The sequence below is a fragment of the Sceloporus undulatus genome, chromosome 7 (assembly GCF_019175285.1).
Source record: "Sceloporus undulatus isolate JIND9_A2432 ecotype Alabama chromosome 7, SceUnd_v1.1, whole genome shotgun sequence".
Lineage (NCBI taxonomy): Eukaryota > Metazoa > Chordata > Lepidosauria > Squamata > Phrynosomatidae > Sceloporus > Sceloporus undulatus.
In genome coordinates, this window is record NC_056528.1 from 18,458,235 (window position 1) to 18,480,795 (window position 22,561).

Consider the following 22,561-nt stretch of genomic DNA (forward strand, 5'->3'; position numbering starts at 1 on the left):
TTTTCCCCGTATCTAAAAATCTAGTCCATAAAAGGGCAAAGCTAAGTGAGCACTACAGCTGTTCCCAGCTCTCTTTTGTAATTGTTGGTGCCCAATATTTTCTCAAATATTGACATCATCCAGTGGTATTTGATATTTAATGCACAGTATTCCATTATTTTTAGATGATTGCCATGCAATGGATTTGTGCTATGGTGTTCATCTGCTTCCATAGGTCCTGGACCAATTATGCATGTGGTGCTCAACATCAGTGCTTCTTGAGCTATCCGATATGTAGGGTCATGTAAGATATCTAGAGACCAGTAGGGTTTTTCCCCCTCCAACATGCCAGGGATCAGTACCATATTTCAAGCTATGAAAAACCTGGGGCAGGCTTGTCACCCCACTGACATGGGACCCATCAGCTGCCATGACTTTCGAGGTAGCTTAAGGGGCATCAAAGACGAAGGGGAAGAGCCACTGGCAGAGAAAGAGAGGGAATAGCATTTACATATTTTAATTGCCATGTAGGCTAAGAATTGAATACACAAATTCTCTCTGCTCATCTATCCTCTTCACTCACTGTTTTTTTGGCAAAGAAACACACAAATCATAATGCAAGTTGAATCCCCTCCCTTCCAAAAAACAAATGTTGCAGCTACCCAATTGCTCATCTTTAAAGGGAGAAATAATCACCAATATCTGGCTCCACACCAGTGTACTGCTGAAGACTTCATAATCTGTATCCCCCCCCCATTAAGCAAAAATTGAGCCGTATTTCCTCCACACCAATTAAAAGCTATGCATGCGTGTGGCAAAAGACTCCCTTTTAACCCAATTAGTTTCAACGACAAGCCAGCGTTGGCGAGAACCCCAAGATAAATGGCTCCTCTTTTGCTCATCGTTTAGAAGCCATCAAAGAGCAATAAGGAAAAGACAGAGATGGCCCTTAATGAACAAACAGCTCTGCTGCTATGCAGAGAGAATTAGGATCGTCTTTGGCAGACTGTTGCTGGATTGGAGAGGAAGGACAAGCTGGGATGCATTGGGAAAGAGAAGAATTATTTGACTAGGGAGTGGGGATAGACTTTTAAAGATGCTGATGGACAGAAATGATAGAGGTTGCAACCCAAAATACCCAGAAGGCCAGCTGGTTCTTCACCCCAATATAAAGCTTCCTCTTAGCTCAGTGGGGATGTAGGGTGGATCTATCTTAGCCAGTATACGCTGGAGTATTCTGGTCCTGAAATGGCCCCAAATTTTCCCCATTATCTGGGCATTCTGGAGCAATACTGGGTAGCAGTGCCAACATTGCTGGTGCAAGTGGCACCCTCTGAAATTGAAAATGAGGAGCCCAGCATGGCTGGGCACCTCACTGTGGGTGACTAATGTCGGTGGTGGTGACAGGTGTCACGGAGGACGTGGGTGTAAACAACCACTTGGCATCACTCTGGGGTGCTGTGGGCTTTCTTGGAAAATCCACCGCAAAAGGTATTTTAGACTAGTTTAAGGGACGGACAGCCCAGATTTGATGTGGAACTTCCCTTCTAAAGATAGTCCACAGTCAAACTGGAGCTTTGGCTCTGCATTGTAAAGATGGCTTGTGGCAAGGAGAAGGGAAAACTGGTTCATTTGGCCCTTGTAGTCATGCCCCTGGTCAGCATTCAGATACGCCAAAAATAGCATTTACTTATACAGCCAGCTCTCCGTATCTATGGATTCTTTATTCATGGATTCAAGCATTCACAGCTTGAAAACATTTTAAAAATATATACATTCCAAAAAGCAAACCTTGATATTGCCATTTTATATAAGGGAGATCATTTTACTATGCCACTGTGCCTAAAGGGACTTGAACATCCATGGATTTTGGTATCCACAGGGGTCCTGAAACCAAACCCCAGCAGATGCCAAAGGTCCCCTGTATATGACCTAATATCCATTTACTTCAGGGGTTAGGGAAGTGAGCCCCTTGGGCTGCATCCAGCCTCTGGGACCCCATTTGCAGCCCCTGGTGTATCCCACAAGAGACAGCCCAAGCCCCTATACATCCCCCAAAATATATTAAATGGTCTTAGTGAATGAATGTTTTTCCCTTGATATCTCAAAACAGCAGAATGAATATGGTGATTTTGGCTCAACATTTCCCCAAACTGCCCACGCCCCTAAAACTTGTGGGAGGGAAATCAGCCAAAATTGATTGAAAATGAGACTGGAATTGACATAGTGTCACTTCTAGTCATGCTCAGACCAACAGTGCTGGCTGAAATAGTGTACTGGGTGGGAGAGAATGGCCTATGCCCCTCTCACAGTTATTCACCCCGATTCATATGGACATATATTTTGCTTCTTTCTTCTATGTCCTATCCCCATTATCAAATGTTCAACTGTTATCTCCTTGAAGCAAGGAGCAGGCAGTGTGGAGCAAGATGGTCTAACGTACTTAAGAAACAATGGGACGGCAATCTATATTCCGTACTCACCTTTTCTATCTCTTCCAGTGTCTTGTAGTATTTGGCCTCAGTCTCCTGAATTTCTAGCAAACAGCAGTTTCTTTTATCATCTTCCGTCATGCCCATTTTCTAGAGAGAGCAACCTAAAATTAGCATCTTGTGACACATCAGTGTTCAATGAAGTGGAACCAGGGCTCAGAAAAGTTACTTTTAGGATAAGGGCAGGAAACCTGTAGATGGCTTGTAACCCCTGGTTATGCCAATTTAAGTATTTTTAGAGCTGTTGCAGAAAGGGGTATGGTGTACCTCCTTGCACAATGCCTTTATCCCCAGGTATAGAGGAGCCAGCATGGTGTAGCAGTTGGAAGTTTTAGACTAGGACTCTAGGAGATGGTGGCTTGAATACATGGAAACTCACTGGGTGACATGGAGCAAGTCTCACTCTCAGAGGAAGCCCCAACTAAAGTAGATCTACTGGATCAATCATTGAACAGTGAGTTAACTGGTAAGCAAATCTCACCAATTCAATATGTCTGCTGTAGTTGGAATAACCAATAGGGTTCAGGCCTCGGTAGCTATCTGTTTGGGTTCATGGATATGTCTCTGGTGTGCGTGTTTGGGGCATCTATGAACCATTTCTGCCCAAGCATCCATGGATCACCCCCCCCCACATTATTAATCATCTCTGTCCAAAAAATGAAACTGACAATTGAACAGATCTTGCAGGGAAAACATTTGCAAGTATGATCTGGAAGACAACAGGGAATGAAGCAATTTGATTCAAGTTAATCACTTTACAGAAGCTGAAGGTCTTCCTTCCATCAGTTATCCACCCAGCCTGCTCAAAAAGAATGACTGATCCCAAAACTAAGGTTTCACCATTAGTTTAAACCCATTTTATACTTGAGACAGGAGCTTTCTCATCAGATGATGGCAGAGATGGACAGATCTAGAAAAATAATAGCCCAATGTGGCAGAGAAACTCTGGGTGAAGCTCTTCCTATCATCTGGGCTTTGGGTGACAGGCCCAGAAACACAGCTCTTCTTTCTGCACACAGCCCAAAACTTACCTGCATGTATCTGATCTGAAGCATGCAGAGACAACAAGGAAAGATAAGAAGCAAATTCAAACACAGTGGTATATTTTAAATCCTCCATTGCCCACTTTAAAACAAAAATGTATTGGTGGACAAATAATTTTGGAACGTAAAAGAAAACTGAATTTATCCTACAGAGGAATGCACCACTTCATTGCAAAAGTCAGAGTGCTCTAAAGGGCATTTGGGGGCAAAATATTTTTGACCCCATGGGAGCTTTGTGGGCCGCCCTTTGCGCACTCCTGTTCTATCTCAAGGATTGTCAGCTGTGGGGAGGTTTCATGCGCTCCAATGGGCTGCAGAGTCACAATTTCAATTGAAAACTGGCCCAAGGTATTGCATGAAAATGAACAAAAGTCAACTTCTGCTTTGTTTTTCTGAGTCGTTGGATGATTTGGGGGATGATTTTGAGGATTGGGAAAGGGACTTCTGGGAGGATCAGGGGGATGAAAGGTAAACCGATAATGCAGGAGCAGCAATGTACCATTTCAGTGCATTTAGGGTGCACTGAAATCAATGGTGTGTGTGTGTGGGAGGGAATGTCTGTGGACCTTGGGGTTGACAGATGGGGAAAGTTGGAAGAAATAAAGGAGAAGACATGAAAAGATGCAAAAGGTAAAAGGCAATCCCTTGACCCACTGCCAGAGAGGAATATCAGGAACTACACTGCAAATATCTGTCAACACTTTCCAGAATCTAAAAATACTCTTGGAAGAAGATGCACAGCTGGCTAATTGAACATCTCTCCCCTCTTCTTCCCTCCCCTCATCTCCCAACTTTATCAGCCTAAAGAGAAGCGATGGTGACAACCCGCTGGGACAGCCTGTCATCCGGTTACTATTTTTACCCTTTCCTTACAAATTTGTCTGTTTCGCTCTCTTTTTGCCTGCTAAAGGTGCTCCTCGCTGCTAAGGAGAAAACCTTTTTTAAAAAGAAAAGAAATGAAAGGGGGGGGGGTGACCTAAAAAAGTTTGGGTTTCTCCACTTGAAAGCAACTGATGCCAAGATGTGTTGGCATGATTTCCCAAATGGAGACAGGGAGCTGTTTTCCCCATAAACAGAGAGGCCCCAAATCCAATGGCTTGGTTCAGAGATGGGCAAATGTGGGCAATTGGAGGGTTGCCTTATTCCTCCAGGAGAACTTGGGGTGCAACAGCCCCATGTCACACAAACCGATTCCTTGCTAGGGTCTGTGGGTAGATCCTTTCCCTGGCTTGATTCTAGGAAGGGTAGACTCACTAAATCAATGTCTAAATGCTAAGCCAAGACTTGTGTAAGTCCTATTAATTCAATGACTCTAGTCTAGTTGGGACTAGAAACTGGATTTAGGCCAGAGTCTCTTGGTTGTGTGTTATAAGGCCTAGGAGAGGTGCTCAGGATCACAGGACCTACTCCTGGTGCCGTTTTCTAGTTTCTTGGTGCATTTTTGTGCATGTCTTGGATTCACATCGGTGGGTAGCAATGTCAGGAATTCTGGGGAATGCTCTCATCTGCAACGCAACCCTCTTTGGATATGGGCAACCACCCCAAGATTTTTCTCCTAATTCGGGAACCTTTTTCTTCTTCTTTTTGGGTGAAAAAAAAATTCATGCACAAACTTGGTTGTTGCACAAAAGCAACATTTTTGCAGAGAAAGTGGGGCACCGTGTGCAAAAATTCCAGCATTTGCTGCACAAAAATGTTTCCCTGCGCAAAACCCCTGGCTTTTTGTACAGACAAAATTAGCAGGGTCAAAACAAAAACCTGCAAAAAAGTTGGAAAATCCTGAAAACACTGAACATCTTGCTCAGTGGCAAGAAAACTTCTGCAATTGTGTGTTCATGAATGAATGAAATAAGTGAAGATTTACATCCCCAGTGTATAATGGGTTTCATGTCAACACGCACAAGGGGCCAAGACCAATCTCTCATGGCATCAACTGCCTTACAGTCATTTCCCTCCATTTTGACAAGATCAAAAACATTGTGAAGAGGAATACAACACTGCAAAAGATAAAACGGTCCAGGATAAACCTGTTGTGATGGTTTGGTGGCATGGTCTTTCTCTCTCCCCCCCCCCCCCCCAATCTACCCATCTCTCACCATGGGCTGCTGGACTTCCACCTTGATGATGTCCTCGTAGATGTCGTCCCCTTCATCTTCACATGGGACACAGTCGTAAATGTCCTCCCCCAAATCATGCTCACTGCAACAAAATACAAGGGCAGTTAATGCATCACAGTAGCGCCACTGTGGGTTGGTTGATGATCTCTTTGCAACAGGATTTTCTCCTGGGATTGTCTCCTAGTTCAGCCTCAGAGAAATAGCAAACCTGCTCCGAATAAATCTTGCAAAGAAAATCCCATGATAGGTTCACCATAGCATTGCTATAAATCAGGAATGACTTGAAGTTACACAAGATATATTTTATTTAAAAAATGTAATGTTACTTTAAAAAAATCCTTTCCCCCATTTAAAACATCCCTAAACTTATAGATTTATTATAGCATTCAATACCCTCCTTCTCTTCCTCTTACCCTCCCCTTCATATTTAATAAGCCAAATATATATCACTGGCTATCATTGTAAATCTAACACATCTTCAGGGCAAATGGGTTGTATATGGCCCTCTGCATTCAGAAAAGGGTTTTCTAGAAGAATGTTTGATCAGATGCGGAGTTAAATCCGGAGTTTACAGAGTAACGTTTTTGATGATTTCACTATTTCTAATCTTGCAGCACTTAGCAGGACTGCTAGAAGATCTTTATTTGGCAGTCTTTCATTTTCATTCTCAAACAGGGAAATGAACAGTAATGCTCCACCATAATGTACTTATTGCCCTAACATAAGTTTTTAAAAAGGGACTCTAGGCTATTAGATGCTGCTTATTCCTCAGCAAGCAGCGTTTGAGAATGAATGCTGAAGAACCTTCTCTTGCAAGATACCTTTTTCCTGTTTCTTTTTTTTTAAATAAATCATTTCAAAACATTTGCAAAGTCCCAGCAGCCAGCATTCAAAGCGTTGCCTTTTTGCAAAGAGAGAAAGAAAAGTCCTTTCTGTGCCCACAGCCTCTTTAAACTCAGTGGGTGGTGGAAGTCTGCTACGTCCCCAAGTTCAAAGCCAAAACTTGCCATCCTGCTACAGATGATACAGACAAACACATGAACGGCTGGAGGGGAAGGAAAAGAAGGTAGAAACAACAGGACTTGTAAAGGGTTCAACTTGGAAGAAGATGGGAGGACAATGAGGGTCAAAGATATGGCCAAAACACATCTGCTCCCTGACCAGTGTCTTTAAAAATGCCCTTTGTATGAATCCCGATATATCCTTCAGATTCCAAGATATTCACAAAAAGGAACAAAATAAGACCAGTGCAACTCAAAGTGGTGGACTATGGGCCTGTGCTATCCATGATCTACTAGGATTATGGACTAGGACTATGGACTATGGACCTGTGCTGGTCCATGATCTTCTAGGTGTTGCTCCCTGAAGAATTTCAAGCAAAGAAAGAAACCATTTCCCCCGATGGGTACGAACGTGGCACCAGTCCTTGGCATACTGAGGCACAAATTGCCCATCCACCACATGAGATAAGTTCAGAAAACCTGGTTTGGACCACAAATTCATCTAGCTTGGTAATGTCTGTTATGAAAAGCAGTCGCTCTCTAGGACTCCTTAATCCATGACCAAACCAGGATTAACTGGAATCACATGCTCTCAGCCTCAGGGGAAGGGCATAGAATACCTCCTCTGAACAAACCTTTCCAAGAAAACCACATGATAGAGTTTTGGGGTCAAAATAATTGACATTGATGGTATGTGAAGGCAGCACAGGCCAATGAAACTGAAGCCAGAGTTGAAAGTGTGCTCAAGAATGCAACAGGTCAAAGGCAGTGCAAGGGGTGTTCTTGGCTAGACAGAGACAAACTTACTCAGCCAGTTCCTCCAAACTTCGGTAGACATCATTATCGTTCTCGGTGGTTTCCTCCGAAGGGAACGGCCTGCAGGATTTGAGGAAGGAATCAGGAGAAGAAGAGAAGATGAAGGTTTGTTAACAAGATTGGCTTGCAAATCTGTACTCCTCAAAGATAATAACAGAGAAAGTCATATATTCCCCCCTGCAGGTTTTCTCAAGTAATGAAGCAAACGCAAGCAACAAATGTAATGAATGTATAAAAGGGGTGGGCAAAATGTAGCCCTCAGGGCCCTTAAGTGTGGCCTTTTGGAACCCCCCTCCTCCCCCAAACCACAGATCTGTAGTTCCCAAACTTGGACCCACCAATATTTTGGACTCCAGCTACCTTCTTTCTTTCAGACAGTCTCAAAGGTGCTACAAGATCCCTTTGTATACTGATCTTCATACTAACACAGCTATGTCTTTGGATTTTATCATTTTATATTAAGTATGGCATTGAATATAACGGGACCTGAGCATCAACAGATTTTGGGATCCATGGGGGCTCCTGGAACAAAAATCCAGAGGATACCAAGGGTCCACTGTACAAAAGTTAAACACAGATAAAACATACATTTCCCTGCTTAAGTATTAAAAACCTGCTTAAACAGAAAGGTCTTTGGCGTTGAAAGGAAAACAGAGAGGGGACCAGCTTAGCCTCCTGCGGAAAGGAGTTCTGGAGGTTGGGAGAAACCACTGAGAAGGTCCTGTCTCTTGTGTCCTCTCCAAGTGAACCTGTGATGATGGTGGGACTGAAAGAAAGCCTTCCAACTAGGTTGGACAATTGTGGGAGCTGCAGTCCCCAAATATAACTTTTTCAAGCCATTCTTCTCTCCTATATCATGGGAAGATGCAAGTCAATGTGGATGACGGGGGTTAGTGAGATCCCTTATACCATCTTTGCTTCTCTGGCTTGTCTCTTTGATCAGCTTTTGAATTTTCTTCCTGCAGCCCCCAAGGACCTTTTGCCAAAAGCTGAGTGAGGTTGGAAACAGCACGGTGAGGTTGTGTGTGTGTGTGTGTGCGCAGAATTGCTCCTCGCAAGGTGAAAGAGAGCTTTCAAGGTCTGTCAGTCTCTCTCGGCCCGAAGAACACGACAGCTTCCTTTTAATTATTGAGAGGCTGGTTTGTGATGCTTCGTCCCTGCTGGCCAAGAAAGATCTCTGGGGCCAAGCCGCATTTCCAAGTCTGGCTCGGAGAAATATTCACAACTGTCAAAGCAACCAGCCATAAGCGGACTAAAAAAAAAAAGACAAACAAGCTCCCCCAACGCACAAAAACCCGATTTCAGAGTTGCGCTTCCATTAAAGCGTTCCAAATAATCTTTTTCACACACTCCACCCCAGAGGGTCTCTTATTTAGCCACTGCCTCTGGCAATCTTTTACACTAGAAGAAGTTGCTAAAATCCACTGGAAGGCCAGATGCTTTGCAAGGAACCAAAGCCCCTCTTTCAAGAAAAACACAATGCGGAGGTTTTTGTTTAATGCATCCAAGTGGCTTCCAAAGACACCTGCTTCTTCAATTGGATGTCAAATCTGCCATTTCCTTCACAGGCAAGATCTCCAGAGCTCCAGAAGTAGTCGGTCCTGTCTCATTTCACTAACATAAGCCCTTCTCAGCACAAAAAAGTACACAAACAACTCATGCACATGTAAGCACAGATGAACTATAGGCTGTGGAGAACAGCGCTCTTGCCCTCCAGCCATCAAGGAGAGAGAAAGAGGTCAGACTGGACTAGATACCCAACTAAAGTCAATGAGAAGAGGGAGGGGTCACAACAACAACCAAGAATTGATTCATGTGCTCATTGTGCACACTTCTATCATGCCCACTGGTCAGAGGCCCCAGGTTGCACAAAGCTGCTTTACCCTGAGTCAGAAGTGTGTCTTTGGCCTCACCTGCACTGCAGAAATAATGCAGTTCGACACCACATTAACTGCCATGACTCCATCCGATGCAATTCTGGGATTTGTAGTCTGTTGTGGCACCAGAGCTCTCTGACACAAAACTATAAATCCCAGAATTCCATAACATGGAGCCATCTCTTTGCTGTCTTTCTGCAGGCAGGGAAAGGTGTTCCTTTTTTAAATTGCACCAGGGCTTGGAGGGCAAGCACACAAAGGGTGTGGAGGACACTTGGAGCAATGAAGAAGCCCCCTTGAAGGGATGGGAAAGGGGGGGAATCAAGAGTTGATGCTTTGGAAGCCCACAAAATCCTGGAAACTCTTTTGACAAGCATTATGATAAACGGCATTCTGTAAAGCAGGGCTAGGAAACAGCCAGGCGCATCCTCCTCGGTTGTTCCCCTGCAACGAACATTTAAACAAGAGCAAAATCTTGCTGGTCATTTGGCAGCAGGTATCAGTGTTCATCAAACATGTTTCTTTTCCTCTTGCACAGCAGTGGTTGCGTGCTGGGTCTGTTGCCTGTCACAAAGCATTGCCCTTCACTTTGAGATGTGCTGTGATACTGTCTCAATATATATATACACACACACACACACACACACACACACAAAACACTTGGGGGGAGCAAATGATATGACCTCCCATGCAGTTGGCAGATTGTGCAAGCTTCAGCCAAAAGCCCCCGACAATAATCCAGCTCCACTTCACATATCCACAAATCAGAGCATAGAAGCAACAGGTTCCCAATAACTGGCCATTTGTAATGAATCTCTTTTTTGCAATAACAAAGGCACAACTAAGTTACGATGCAATGGTAATGCAATTAAGAATTACCATGTGATTGTAACATAACTGATAATGAAATTAGGAATGTAAGGCAGATCATGTAATGAAGAAGATAATTGTAGAGTCCACCATCCTCCAAGGCAGTCTATTCTACAATAGAACTTTTCTTATAACGAAAAAAGAAAAAAGGTTCTGGAATCTCTTTTGTTGTAATTTGAATCTGGGAAGTGGTGTAGTTGTTAGAGCATCAGACTACAACTCTGGAGACCAGAGTTCGAATCCTGGCTTGGCCATATGAACCCACTGGGTGATCTTGGGCAAATCACATTCTCTCAGCCCTCAAGGGATGGCAATGGCAAACTCCCTTTGAAGAAATGTGCCTTAGGGTCACCATTAGTCAGAATCTACTTGGAAGGCACACAATAACACCAACAAAACAAATGTTCAAGGCCTTATAACTGCAGCCAACCATGTTCCAAAAGCAGCTTCCTGAACTCTTGTCTGAAATAGATCAGTGGCAGAAGATATAATTCATGGCTGTGCATTATGCTGCTTTTCGGATGTCATGGACTGCACATCCGAGCATCCATAGCCCTCATGGATAATGGTGAGGAATGCTAAGAACTGTAACGTCTACAAACTTCACCATCCAGAGAGACCTTTAAAATCATCACAACGCAAGGGAAAAAATAATTTCTACAACTGTGCTCTTTGCTCCTTAATCTTCCTGTACCTTGTAAGAATAATATTTAAAGAAAAGAAAAGAAACGGAAAGATTGACATCTCCTCCAGCATTATGCTCAAAGCCGGTCACACATCTGGACTTTGCTCATAATTAGCCAAGCAAGCCCCTTTCTGTAATTACAAGCGCAGGGTCACCGTATGTAATTCTCTGCCCCTTTTGTTTGCCGTTGGTAAACATTAATCATGCTGCAAAAGAACAGATGAACGAATGAACGGCTCCGAGAGAGAGCTGGTGACCCCAACCTCTTTTGGATTCGTGGCTGGTGTTCATAGCATGCCTTCCCCACTTTCTGAGTATAAAATGGCTCCTCTTTGTTTGAAAGACCTCTGCAAAAAAGAGCTCCTGGATTTGGGAGCAGTTCTCTACTTTCAGCCCATTCCATGTGACTATGTTTGGGACCAGGGTGACCAGACGTCCTCCTTTTCCAGGATGTTTCAGCCTTCTGTCCAGGAAGAATTCCAAAATGTCCCCCATTTTGAGCATGACTAAGAAGCATGGATTTATAATTATATCCGTGGGTTTTTTTCAGCTTTGCATTTAATAATGTCCTACATTTTTCTTGAATGTCCCACATTTTACTTGAATGTCCAACTTTTACAATGTCTTGTCCTCCTTTGTGATTATGACATCTGATTGCCCTGTTTGGGACTTATGCCGGTCTCTCTAAACACCCTGAACTCCCATTTATTGTCTTTTTTTTGGCAAGGGGTCGGGATGATTTTGGTCCTCAAATACCATCCAAACCCCAAACTTGTAGAAACTCATGAGCACCCACCACAACTTCAAACCTTCCTGAAACTCTCCATATTTACCTCTTGGATGAAACGGATTATCTGGACCCATTTCAAACTGGCTTCCGGGCGGGTCACGGGGTTGAGACGGCCATGGTCGCCTTGGTCGATGATCTCCGTCTGAGCATCGACAGGGGAAGCGTGTCCCTGTTGGTGCTCTTGGACATCTCAGCGGCTTTCGATACCATAGACCATGGTATCCTTCTGGGGCGCCTGGCTGAGGTGGGAATCGGGGGCACTGCGCTCCAGTGGTTCCGTTCCTACCTCTCTGGGAGGTCCCAGATGGTGCAGCTGGGGGACGTGTGCTCCAGCGAGCGGGCCCTTAAAACCGGGGTCCCTCAAGGAGCCATTCTGTCTCCCATGCTATTTAACATTTACATGAAACCGCTGGGAGAGATCATCCGGAGACATGGGGCGCGGGGTTATCAGTACGCTGATGACACCCAAATTATTTTCTCTATGTCTCCGACTGATGCAGTGACTGGGGATGGCGTCTCTCCTCTCGTGGCCTGTCTGGAGTCAGTAATGGGCTGGATGAGGGAAAACCGACTCAAGCTTAATCCAGAGAAAACGGAGGTACTAGTGATAGGTTCCTCTGGTCCAGGAATGTCGGTGGTTCCACCTGTCCTGAATGGGGTCACGCTCCCCGTGAAGGACTCCGTGCGCAGTCTGGGGGTGCTTCTTGACTCGTCCCTTCGCCTGACTGCTCAGGTGAATGCGACGGTCAAGAGTACCTGTTATCAGCTTCGGCTGATTCGCCAGCTGCGCCCATACCTGGCCCAGAGGGACCTTGAAACTGTTGTACACGCTCTGGTAACTTCGAGACTGGATTTCTGCAATGTACTCTACATGGGGCAACCCTTATACCAAACTCGGAAGCTGCAAATGGTGCAAAACATGGCAGCGCGGCTGGTCACTGGTGCTCCCAGGACCAGCCATATAACACCTGTGCTTAAAGATCTCCATTGGCTGCCCATCCGCTTCCGAGCTCAATATAAGGTGTTGGTTATTACCTATAAAGCCCTAAATGGCTTGGGCCCAGGATTCCTGAAGGACCGCCTCTCCCCGTACATTCCGCCTCGCACCCTCAGAACATCTGGGCAGCAACTCCTGAAGGTGCCTGGGGCTAAGTTGGCTGTCACAGCCAGAAGATCTTTTTCCACAGCTGCCCCAGCCCTTTGGAATACGCTGCCCACGGAGCTCCGCTCATCTACCACCCTGGCCCAATTTAGGAAGGGTCTCAAAACCTTCCTATTTAATCAGGCATTCCCCGACTAAATATCCTGTGGGCCTCCCTCCTCTCTCGTGGCCGTGAGGTTGGGCTAAGGGGTTTTTTATTGTTTTTAAGGATTGTTGTTTAAGTTATATGTGTTTTTAACTTGTATGCCATTTGCACTTTGGTGCATTTTGTTAGCCGCCCTGATCTTTTGGAAGGGCGGGGTACAAATAAAATTTTTATTTATTTATTATTATTATTTAGGGGCCATAAACCAACCAAAGTGCTAACTGGAAATGATGCAGTGTTCCTCCCAGATAACATTTTGGCTGAGATGTGGCCAAAAAGGAGATGTTTTTGTGCCCTTCCTTCATTCTGTCTTCCATTTCCTGCTCCTCTTTCTCCTCCTGGAGGGCAACCAAAATGGTGAAGGAATAGTTTCTAGATCAAGGAAAGTAATAGTGCCACTCTATTCTGTTTCCAGGCCCCACCTGGAATATTGTGTCCAGTTCTGGGCACCACAATTTAAAAAGGATGTGGAGAAACTGGAGCCATGTGTCCAAAGGAGGGTGACTAAAATGGTGAAGGGTCTGGAAAACATGTCCTATGAGGAAAGGCTCAGGGAACTGGGGATGTTTAGCCTGGAGAAGAGAAGGTTAAGAGGTGATATGATAGCCCTGTTTGAAGGGGTGTCGTATTGAGGATGAAGCAAGCTTGTTTTCTGCTGCTCCACAGAACAGGACACAGAGCAACGAATTCAAGCTTCAGGAAAAGAGATTCCACCTCAACGTTAGGAAGAACTTCCTGACAATAAGAGCTGTCTGAAAGTGGAACACATTCCCTCGGAGGGTCTTTCTTTGCAGGTTTTTAAACAGAGGCTGGATGGCCATCTGTCGGGGTTACTTTGATTGTGTATTCCTGCATGGCAGGGGTTGGACTGGATGATTCTCCTTGGGGTATTTTCCAATTCTAGGATGCTATGATTCTATGATTCCTCCTCCTGGAGTGAGTTAACGATAATCTTTTTTCCAAGGTGAGTTTTTTTCACATTCAGTCTTTCAACCCAAGAGGAGCACACAAGTGTGTCTCCTGCATCCAGGCAACCTGCTACAATTCTGAGCATAGAAGCATCCCATATGTGGCTGGAAGATATTTCGGCTCCCAACGCTCCATCATATTGATCGCCATCCTGCAACGTGAGCAAACAACCTAAGACAGGAGGCATGGCCCATGTAATTGGGTGATGTTTCTAATTAGTAGGGAAATGAAAGCAGAATCCCAAAGAGGGGGCGAGGGAAGCGCTGAATGGTGTGTGAGACAGCATCGACTAGAAGAGATAAAGCCAGCTCCATGTCAGTGATCAATGAAGTCACCTCTTTGCTGGACGAGGAAGTCGATACGGAGTCTGACGGGCTTCAACAAAAAGCTACTCTGTATTCCATGTACAATCCAGGCATTGTGTGGCAGAAGACAAGGGAAAGGCACGTGTGGCATTGTGCGCAGCTACAGCTGCCATCCACTAAGTCTAATCTTAGCAGCACCACACTGGCAGTTCATTCCAAATGTGCTTCAACTATGTTCTTCTATTTATTCATGCTTTACGCTTTGGAAGATAAAGCTTCCATAGCCCCCCACAGACACTTGAGTAAACTCTGTGAATGTTAATTATTCTATACAATTTCACTAACTACATTGGGGGTGGGATTAAACACTTAGGGTACATCCGCACTGCACAATTTTAGAAGTTTAATACTATGCTAACAGCCACAGTGCTCTGCTATGGGATTTGCACTTTGGTGGGAGACTTAGCATTCTCTGCTAGAGAGTTCTAGCCTATGCCCTTGAATTTCAGCATTGTACTTCCCTCACAGAGAATTCTAAGTACAATTGGTCTTCCATATCCATGGATTCTCTATCCACGTATTCAACCGTCCAGAGCTTGAAAATATTCCAAATTAATAAATAATTCCCAGAAGCAAACTTTGATTTTGCCATTTTATATAAAGGATTTACATAAAGTGACTTTATATATGGAACAAACAAATGGGTCCTAGAACAGCTCAAGCTGGAAATCTCCCTGGAAGCCCAGAGGATTGAGTTGAGGCTTTTGCACACATCATGAAAAGGCAAGACCCACGAGAAAAGACAATAATGCTAGGAAAGGTGGAGGGAAGGAGAAAGAGAGGAAGGCCACATGCTAGATGGATGGATTCTATTAAAGGGATCACAGGTATGAATTTACAGGACCTAAGCAGAGTAATGGAGGTCACATAGTCTTGGAGATTTCTCATCCACAAGGTCACCAGGTATATATGTATTTTATATGCTGCCTTTCTCCTAAATTAGACCCAAAGTGGCTCACCAAAGATACTTTAAAAACAGTCCAATGTTAAAAACAAAATTAAAAACCATATTACCACTTAGCCCCCTTGGATCCCATCTTGGGAGAAAGGCCAGGATATACATTCAATTAATCAACCAATTGATTGATTCATCTTCAAGTCTGCCAAAGACCCAGGCAGATCTCAATGGCCATTGTGTCTGGGTATGAGGCAAGGCCAGACCTTTCTCTTATCCCTCTCTTCTCCAACCACAAAATGGCTCTTTAGCTGTTGCAGAAGTCCATCTGCAGAACTCTTAGGCTACTCTGAGCAATCTAAAATCTTGACCATGCTCTGTGGCTTCACATTTAGGAGCAGCATTTCTCATAACAAGGGCTAGGAGATTCCCTCCCCCTCAGACAATGTAATCCCTGACACTTCCAACCCCAGCTGTGTCCACCAGCCTGTCTTAAGCTGCTTCCTCAAGCCAACTTTCTTAGTATTATTTATGTTTTTATGCACAGGGAGGAGGACCGTGTGCTCTAGAAGTTTTGGCCCGCGAGAGCCAGTCTTTGAAGATCACAGTAAGAACGAAGGATGTCACACTTGGGTTGGCGAGGAGGGGAAGAAATGCTTTCCTTTCAACTCTTCTGGCAGGAGATCCAACAAGGCCAGCAGGAGTGAGGACGAAGGGTGAAGGTTGCAAAACACAGATTTTATAAATATATATATATTTTTGGTGATCCAGCGTTGCACACGCTTCTCTCTGCTGCAACTGTCATTGCAAAATAAACTTTGCAGGGGCCATGCTGAGACCGAGCATGAAAAAAAGAAACTCCAAAACTTAGTTGCATGAAGAAAGAGAAACAGAGTTCACCTGTTCCCAGGAGGGAAGTGAAGAGGGTTAAAATCCCTGAAACCAGCAACAAAGATGGATTGGCAACTAAGCAGCCTCTCAGTTGTTGCTGGACTGCAACACCCAGTATTCCTCACCATTGTCTACATTGTCAAAGTAACACATGAATGTGATGTATCTTACCTAATTCCTTTGTTTTGTGCGATGCTGTGGTGCGACAGTCTGGAGACAGCTGAGATCACCTGAGAAAAAAGAAAGAAAAGTTCAGATGCTCAGTTTAAACAATGAACTTCCAACTTTTCTGGATTTATGAAGAAAGAAAGAAAGAAAGAAAGAAAGAAAGAGGAAGGAAAGGGATATATAATTGAATATATAACACTTATGGCATACATAAGAGCACCGTGATAGCCTTAACAATGGATATATACATAATTATCTCCTTGTTCATTAGTAATTTCAATAGTATGATGAACTCTTATTGCATACAACTCTCCCATGTACAATAACTATTTATGGGCCGCTAATCGAGATTGTGTAGCCTTAAACGCACATCCTAATGCCGCATCTTCCACTTCTGAGGTGCCCACAGACACTTCCCTTGATATCCATAAGGTTGTGATTCTCTCTCACATCCCAACAGAAAACATAACGTTTCAAAATCCATTAAGGTTTGGGCACACATCTGGGTGGAGGTCTCTGCGTTTTACTTCACATGCATTATTACTGTTTTCCCCTGAAACAACCTTGAAGGGTAGCTCTGTGCTTGTGTTGAATTTGGGTGAAATCCAACCTGATTTTCAATTGGGATCTTAATCCTTGCCGCTTTCTCCCAAAAGCCTTGTGTGCCTCCTGAAAATCTCCAAAGCAGATTTTGAGGGTGGTGTATGCTGTCGGATTTTGGGTGGCGGTGGTGCTAGGTGTGCATGCTAAGGAGAAGGTTCCCTTCTTGCATGTTCTGCTGATTCCAGAAATGTTGCATTAGGAGAAAAATCAGTTAGGTCCTTGACAACAGTATTATCAGAGTCTTCTTGCTGCAGCTATGGGGCTGGGGTACTTTGCTTAAGGCAACACTTTTTTCTTTCCTGACTTTCTTCCACAACCTTCAGCAAAAATGTACTGACTCCGACTCCAATGCAGAGATAAATCCCTCTGCTTCATTCAAATGAAGCTCATAATTGGACTGGCTTGTGCACAAAAGAACCACCTGGTGGATCGGACCCTTGGGCCTACGCTGCTGCCCTCTTGACATCCAAAATCTGCTAACCAAGATAACCACTTTCTTGTTCAGGGCTGCCATGGTATGATAAAGAATAGATTGGTTGGAGGAAGCCACTTTAAATTGGGACACAGCACTTGAATTTTTTCCCTCACTAGCCGCTCTACACGTACATTGACTCTGAAATAACATTAATCAAAGCTAACACCTATGAAGACATCTGGAGTTAATTAATTATATTTGTTTTAGTTGATTAATGAATTAACTCTCCAAATATATTCAGAAGATGGATTCCTCACCCAAGAAGGGAGAATACCTCTTTTAAGATGGTGCGCATCACCCATCCATATGTTCCGGCATTCAAATTAATGAGTTACTTTTCACCCAAGACGGGATCCAAAGCCACTAGCAATATAGATTAAAGAACATTGATACAAATGAAACAAGAGAAGACTGACAAGTGATGTGACAGCCATCATTAAACAGCTGATGGGATAGTGGTTTGAATGTTGGACTATGACTGGAGACCAGGGTTCAATTTCCGGTTCAGCCATGAAATCGCTGGGTGACTTTGGGCAAGCTACAAGATCTTGGCTTCTGGGGAAAGCAAGGGAAACCTCCTCTCAACAAATCCATCATCATCATCATCATCATCATCATCATCATCATCATCATCATCATCATTATCATCATCATGGATACCATGGATGGCCAAAAGGTCAAAGCACATCTAGCCAAGAAAACCTATGATATGGCTGCCGTAAGTCAGAAATGACTTCAAAGCATGCAACAAGAAGAAGATGAAGAGGTAGAAGGTGGATCTAGCTTGCTTTCTGCTGCTCCAGAGACTAGAACCAGGGATTCAAATTACAAAACAAGTGATTCAATCCAAACTTCAGGAAGAACGTCTTGGTTGAAAGCCCTGCTCAAGAGTCAAAGAGTGGTGGACTCTCCTTTGGAGTCCTTTCAACAGAGGCTGGGTCAGCATCTTTCATGAACACTTTAGTTGTCTGCTTCTGCATGGTTTCTGGAGGCCAAGGTTTGATTCCCATGAAACCTTAGGCAAGTCACATGCTCTCGGCCTCAGAGGAAGGCCATGGCAAACATCCTCTGAAAAACCATGCCAAGAAAACCCCATGATATAATCATATCTAAGACAACACCTCTCTGGGACTCTCCAGGTCCTCCAGTGCAACATTGCAAGAAATTGATCATAGAATCATGTTGGAGGACCTACAAATGCTTAGAGAACTGTTTTCTCTAAGAACCTCTTGGTTCTCCAGCACAACTCTATGATCAATTTCTGGCAGAGTTGTACTGGAGGATGTAGAGATTCCTAGAAAGAAGATATGACTCAAAACTGCAAATAATCAAATCCGCAAAAGTCAAAGCCACAAATGTGGAGGGCAGACTGTAAAAGCAACTAAATTAACAGCATTTATAAAAGCCTGGTCCTTTCACAAGCAAAGAGGGCACTTTTTTGTTGACTGCAAGACATCTTCATGGATGAATCTAGCCAATTAAACACGACAGTCCAAACTGGGTACTTGTGATGCATGCACTCTAGCTAAGGCACAGTATTGTCCTCAGCCAAGGCAAAAGGTACCGCATGGGCACCTGTCGTGAAAATGCAAACGCCAACAAAAGGGTCACTCGGGCATGACTGCCGCCTCCTCCAACCCTCTTGTGACTCTGATTGGGGCTGACACATGGCGTGGCTGTTGCAAATGATGCCAGACAGTCACACGCAAAAAGTGACCCAGTGCTGCAGATGGGGTTCAAGGAGACAAGTGGGACCTGGTCTCCTCCCCACCCCCATGTGGGCATAATGTTCATGCATGGGTCATGACGGAGAAATCCAGCTCTTCCCATGGAGGACACACAGCTGAGCTCAGGGGTGTGGAAGTATACATGGAATTCCACATTTCAGATCTATTATTTAAATCAAGCACCACTGATCTATTTGAGTCTTGCCCATAGGGCTAGCAAGTTATTTTAAAGAGGGCGGAATCTCCTTTCCTGTAGCTTGTCTAAGCCCTATGAAATACACACAGTTCCCATGAGTCAACATACAAATGGCAGTCGCACTGACAAGTGTACACACTCACACACACAGAGAAGTTTCTATTTGATGCTTCAAAGGAATTGTACACTTGGAGAGCACTTTTAAAAGTCTAGGCCAGTGATGGTGAACCTTTTAGAGGCCGAGTGCCCAAACTGCAACCCAAAAACCACTTATTTATTGCAAAGTGCCATGTCCCTCTGGCTTTCTAGTAACAAACTCTAGCAAACTCTGTGCTGGGGCGACAACACATGTGCCCACAGAGTGGGCTCTGAGTGCCACCTCTGGCACACGTGCCATTGGTTCGCCACTGGTCTAGGCTAAAGGCATATATCAGGCCAGAATTCAGCACATTGGAGAACTCCTTTGAAATTTTATTCTAAACTGAGACACAGAAGCTGCCAGCTCCACTATCACTATGGTAGATGAGTGGCAAAATGTGCCTATGTAGCTTTTTTGGGGTTCCATGTTGGTTTTGGTTTCGTTGTGTGCCTTCAAGTCATTTATGACTTATGCCAACCATAAGCCAAACCCACCACAGGGTTTCCTTGGCAAGATTTATTCAGAGGTAGCTTGCCGTTGCCTTCCTCTGATGTTGAGAGAGTGTGACATTTCCCAGGCCACCTAATGGGTTCCATAGCTGAGTGGGGATTTGAATCCTGCTTTCCCAGAGTTCAAATCCAATACCCAAACCATTATACCATGATCCAGAGATTGGGATTCAAGCCACAGGAAAAGAGATTCCAGCTAAACATTAGGAAGAACTTCCTGACAGTAAGAGCTGTTCGACCGTGGAAGATGGTGCCTTTGATGATGATGGAGTCTCCTTTTTGGGGTTTAAACAGAGGCTGGATGGACATCTGTTGGGAGTATTTTAATTATGTATTCCTTTATTTGTGTATTTAATCGTGTTATTCAATAGTGATGTTGTGATTAGATCCATGGTTCCCCAATTTTGGTCCTCCAGATGCTTTGGACTCCAGCTTCCAGAATTCCTGACCATTGGCCAAGTTGGCTAGGGCTTCGTGGAGCTGAAGTCTAAAACATATGGACAGCCAAAGTTTGGGGATCATTGGATTAGGTTATTAAAGTCTCACACAGGAACCACAAGAATATCTAGAACATCCCCACAAATGGTGTTGGCAGCAGTGGAACAAGGTGAGGTCCCACATTTGGTACCATAGAGGTGGGATGGATGGACCACCCTCACAGTTACCTACACAGGCTGAAGGCGTATGAGCAAAAGGCAAGTCCTTTCCTTGAATGAAAACACTGGGAATTTTGCCATTGGCTCTGGCAGGGCCATAAATAAATAAATACAAATTGTGCCCCATTAATATTTCAGATCAGCAGGGATCAGGGCTGGAAGCACTAGCCATGTGGTCAGCAAATGCCTCGAGCACTAAAACTCTTTAAAAAGCCTGTTCTTATAAACACTGTTTCAGTTCAGCTGTATTATCAGGATACCTGTGATACTGAAATAACAGGGGACTGCTGGCCGTTGCCCCAAACTAACAGTAGTAGGAAAGCAAACTATAAAATTCCCCCATTGCCTTCCTGTCTTACCGAAGCTCTAAACATCTGAGAAGTGTTCAGTCATGTGGAAATTGGAAACGGCAGATGCGACAAGGAGAGCTGAAAACCTGTGTGGGTCCAGGAACACACTTTGCTGTCGCTTTAATTCTAATGACATAAGTAATACTTAATAAAGCAAGAAGTAAAAGGGAATGCCATTGGTTATTGCTGTGTGCCTTCAAGTTGCTTCCGACTTATGGCAGACCTAAGGAGAATCTATTATGTGGTTTTCTTGGTATGATTTCATCAGATTTCGTCTGAGGCTGAGAGAGTGTGACTTGCCCAAGGTCATCCAGTGGGGTTTAATGGCTGAGTGGGCATTCGAACCCTGGTCTCCCAGTTTCATAGTCCAATGCTCAAACCTCTTTACCATCGAAAGAACATTACAACTATTTTTTAAAATGCTTAAAATCCACAAGAGACAAAAGTAAACACTTGATTAAATAAGCAGAAAAAAAACGAAAGCCAGGTTTCAGCACATATCATTAAAACACAATGTCTAAATATTGTGACAGAACAGCTTACAGTTCTTAGAATAACATGTCTAAATGTCAAACAGCTTCAGTATATTATCTTGAATGTAGAATGAGTTTAGAATATTTGCCTTCTGCACATCCTATAAAACTGGTTGGGCCATCGCTTTCCGCAAAGTGGCAGATTTACTAAAAATTAGAGGATACTCCAGTGTGAAAGACCTCAGGTGGAAGAAAGGGACCCAGTGAAGAGTGAAAGAATCCATTTTCCTCCCCTGTTAGAATCATAAGAACAGCAGCTACGTAGGAATGGGGGACTGTGTGAAGGAGGAATGATCATATACTAAGGGGTGCTCAAACCTCTGAGATTGCACATGATATCTTCATTCACCCACTGTTCCCAGTATGAGATTCAGGAAGGGGCAGGAAGATGCCAAGAAGTGATTCCCATCTATGTCTCCATGCCAAATCGCCAAATTAATGTGAACTTTAAAAGATAAGCCAACTGGAGATTAGAAGCTGTTTATGGACTTTTTCAGCAATAAGAAATCTAATGGAGTAATCATCTGTGGTTATGGGGATTAGTAATGCTAGTAATTCTGGTTGGTCTGTAATTGTTGGTCTGTAATTGTTGTTGTGTGCCTTCAAGTCGTTTCCAACTTATGGCAAACCTAAGGTGACCCTATCATGCGGTTTTCTTGGCAAGATTTGCTCAGAGAAGGTTTACCATTGCCTTTCCCTGAGGCTGAGAGTGTGTGACTTGCCTGAAGTCACCCAGTGAGTTTTATGGCCAAGCAGGGATTCATACCTTGGTCTTTCGAGTTGTAGTCCAATGCTCAAACCGTTACCCCACACAGAATGCCTCTAGGAATAATTGTACAGAGTGCATCAATCTTGAAGTGGAGTGCACTATGCCAGAGTGTATCAACATTGGGATGTAGTGCACTGCACCAGTGTGAGTCCATCTTGAGGTGCAGAATACTGCACCAGTGTGCATTTTGAATCATAGAGTTGGAAGTGACCAGAAGAGCTATCCAGTCCAACCCCATGCCATGCAGGAGCTCTCAATCAAAGCATATCCAACAGATTGCCATCCAGCTTCTGTTTACCTTTGTGCACCAGTGTGTATCCATCTTGTGGTGCACTGCGC

The 22,561-nt window shown here is 44.1% G+C and overlaps 1 protein-coding gene across 1 annotated transcript in view; it reads right to left on the reverse strand.

Moving 5' to 3' along the window:
- Positions 1 to 22,561, reverse strand: part of VAV2 (vav guanine nucleotide exchange factor 2) — a gene marked incomplete at its 3' end in the record, with an annotated part of 139,098 nt that overhangs the window by 23,836 nt on the left and 92,701 nt on the right. The window contains exons 3-7 of the mRNA XM_042478722.1: positions 16,269 to 16,327; positions 7,440 to 7,508; positions 5,611 to 5,713; positions 3,503 to 3,517; positions 2,463 to 2,561 (exon numbers count right to left, since the gene is read on the reverse strand). Of these exons, the coding sequence (XP_042334656.1) occupies positions 2,463 to 2,561; positions 3,503 to 3,517; positions 5,611 to 5,713; positions 7,440 to 7,508; positions 16,269 to 16,327 (345 nt within the window). The remainder of the gene's footprint in view (positions 1 to 2,462; positions 2,562 to 3,502; positions 3,518 to 5,610; positions 5,714 to 7,439; positions 7,509 to 16,268; positions 16,328 to 22,561) is intronic.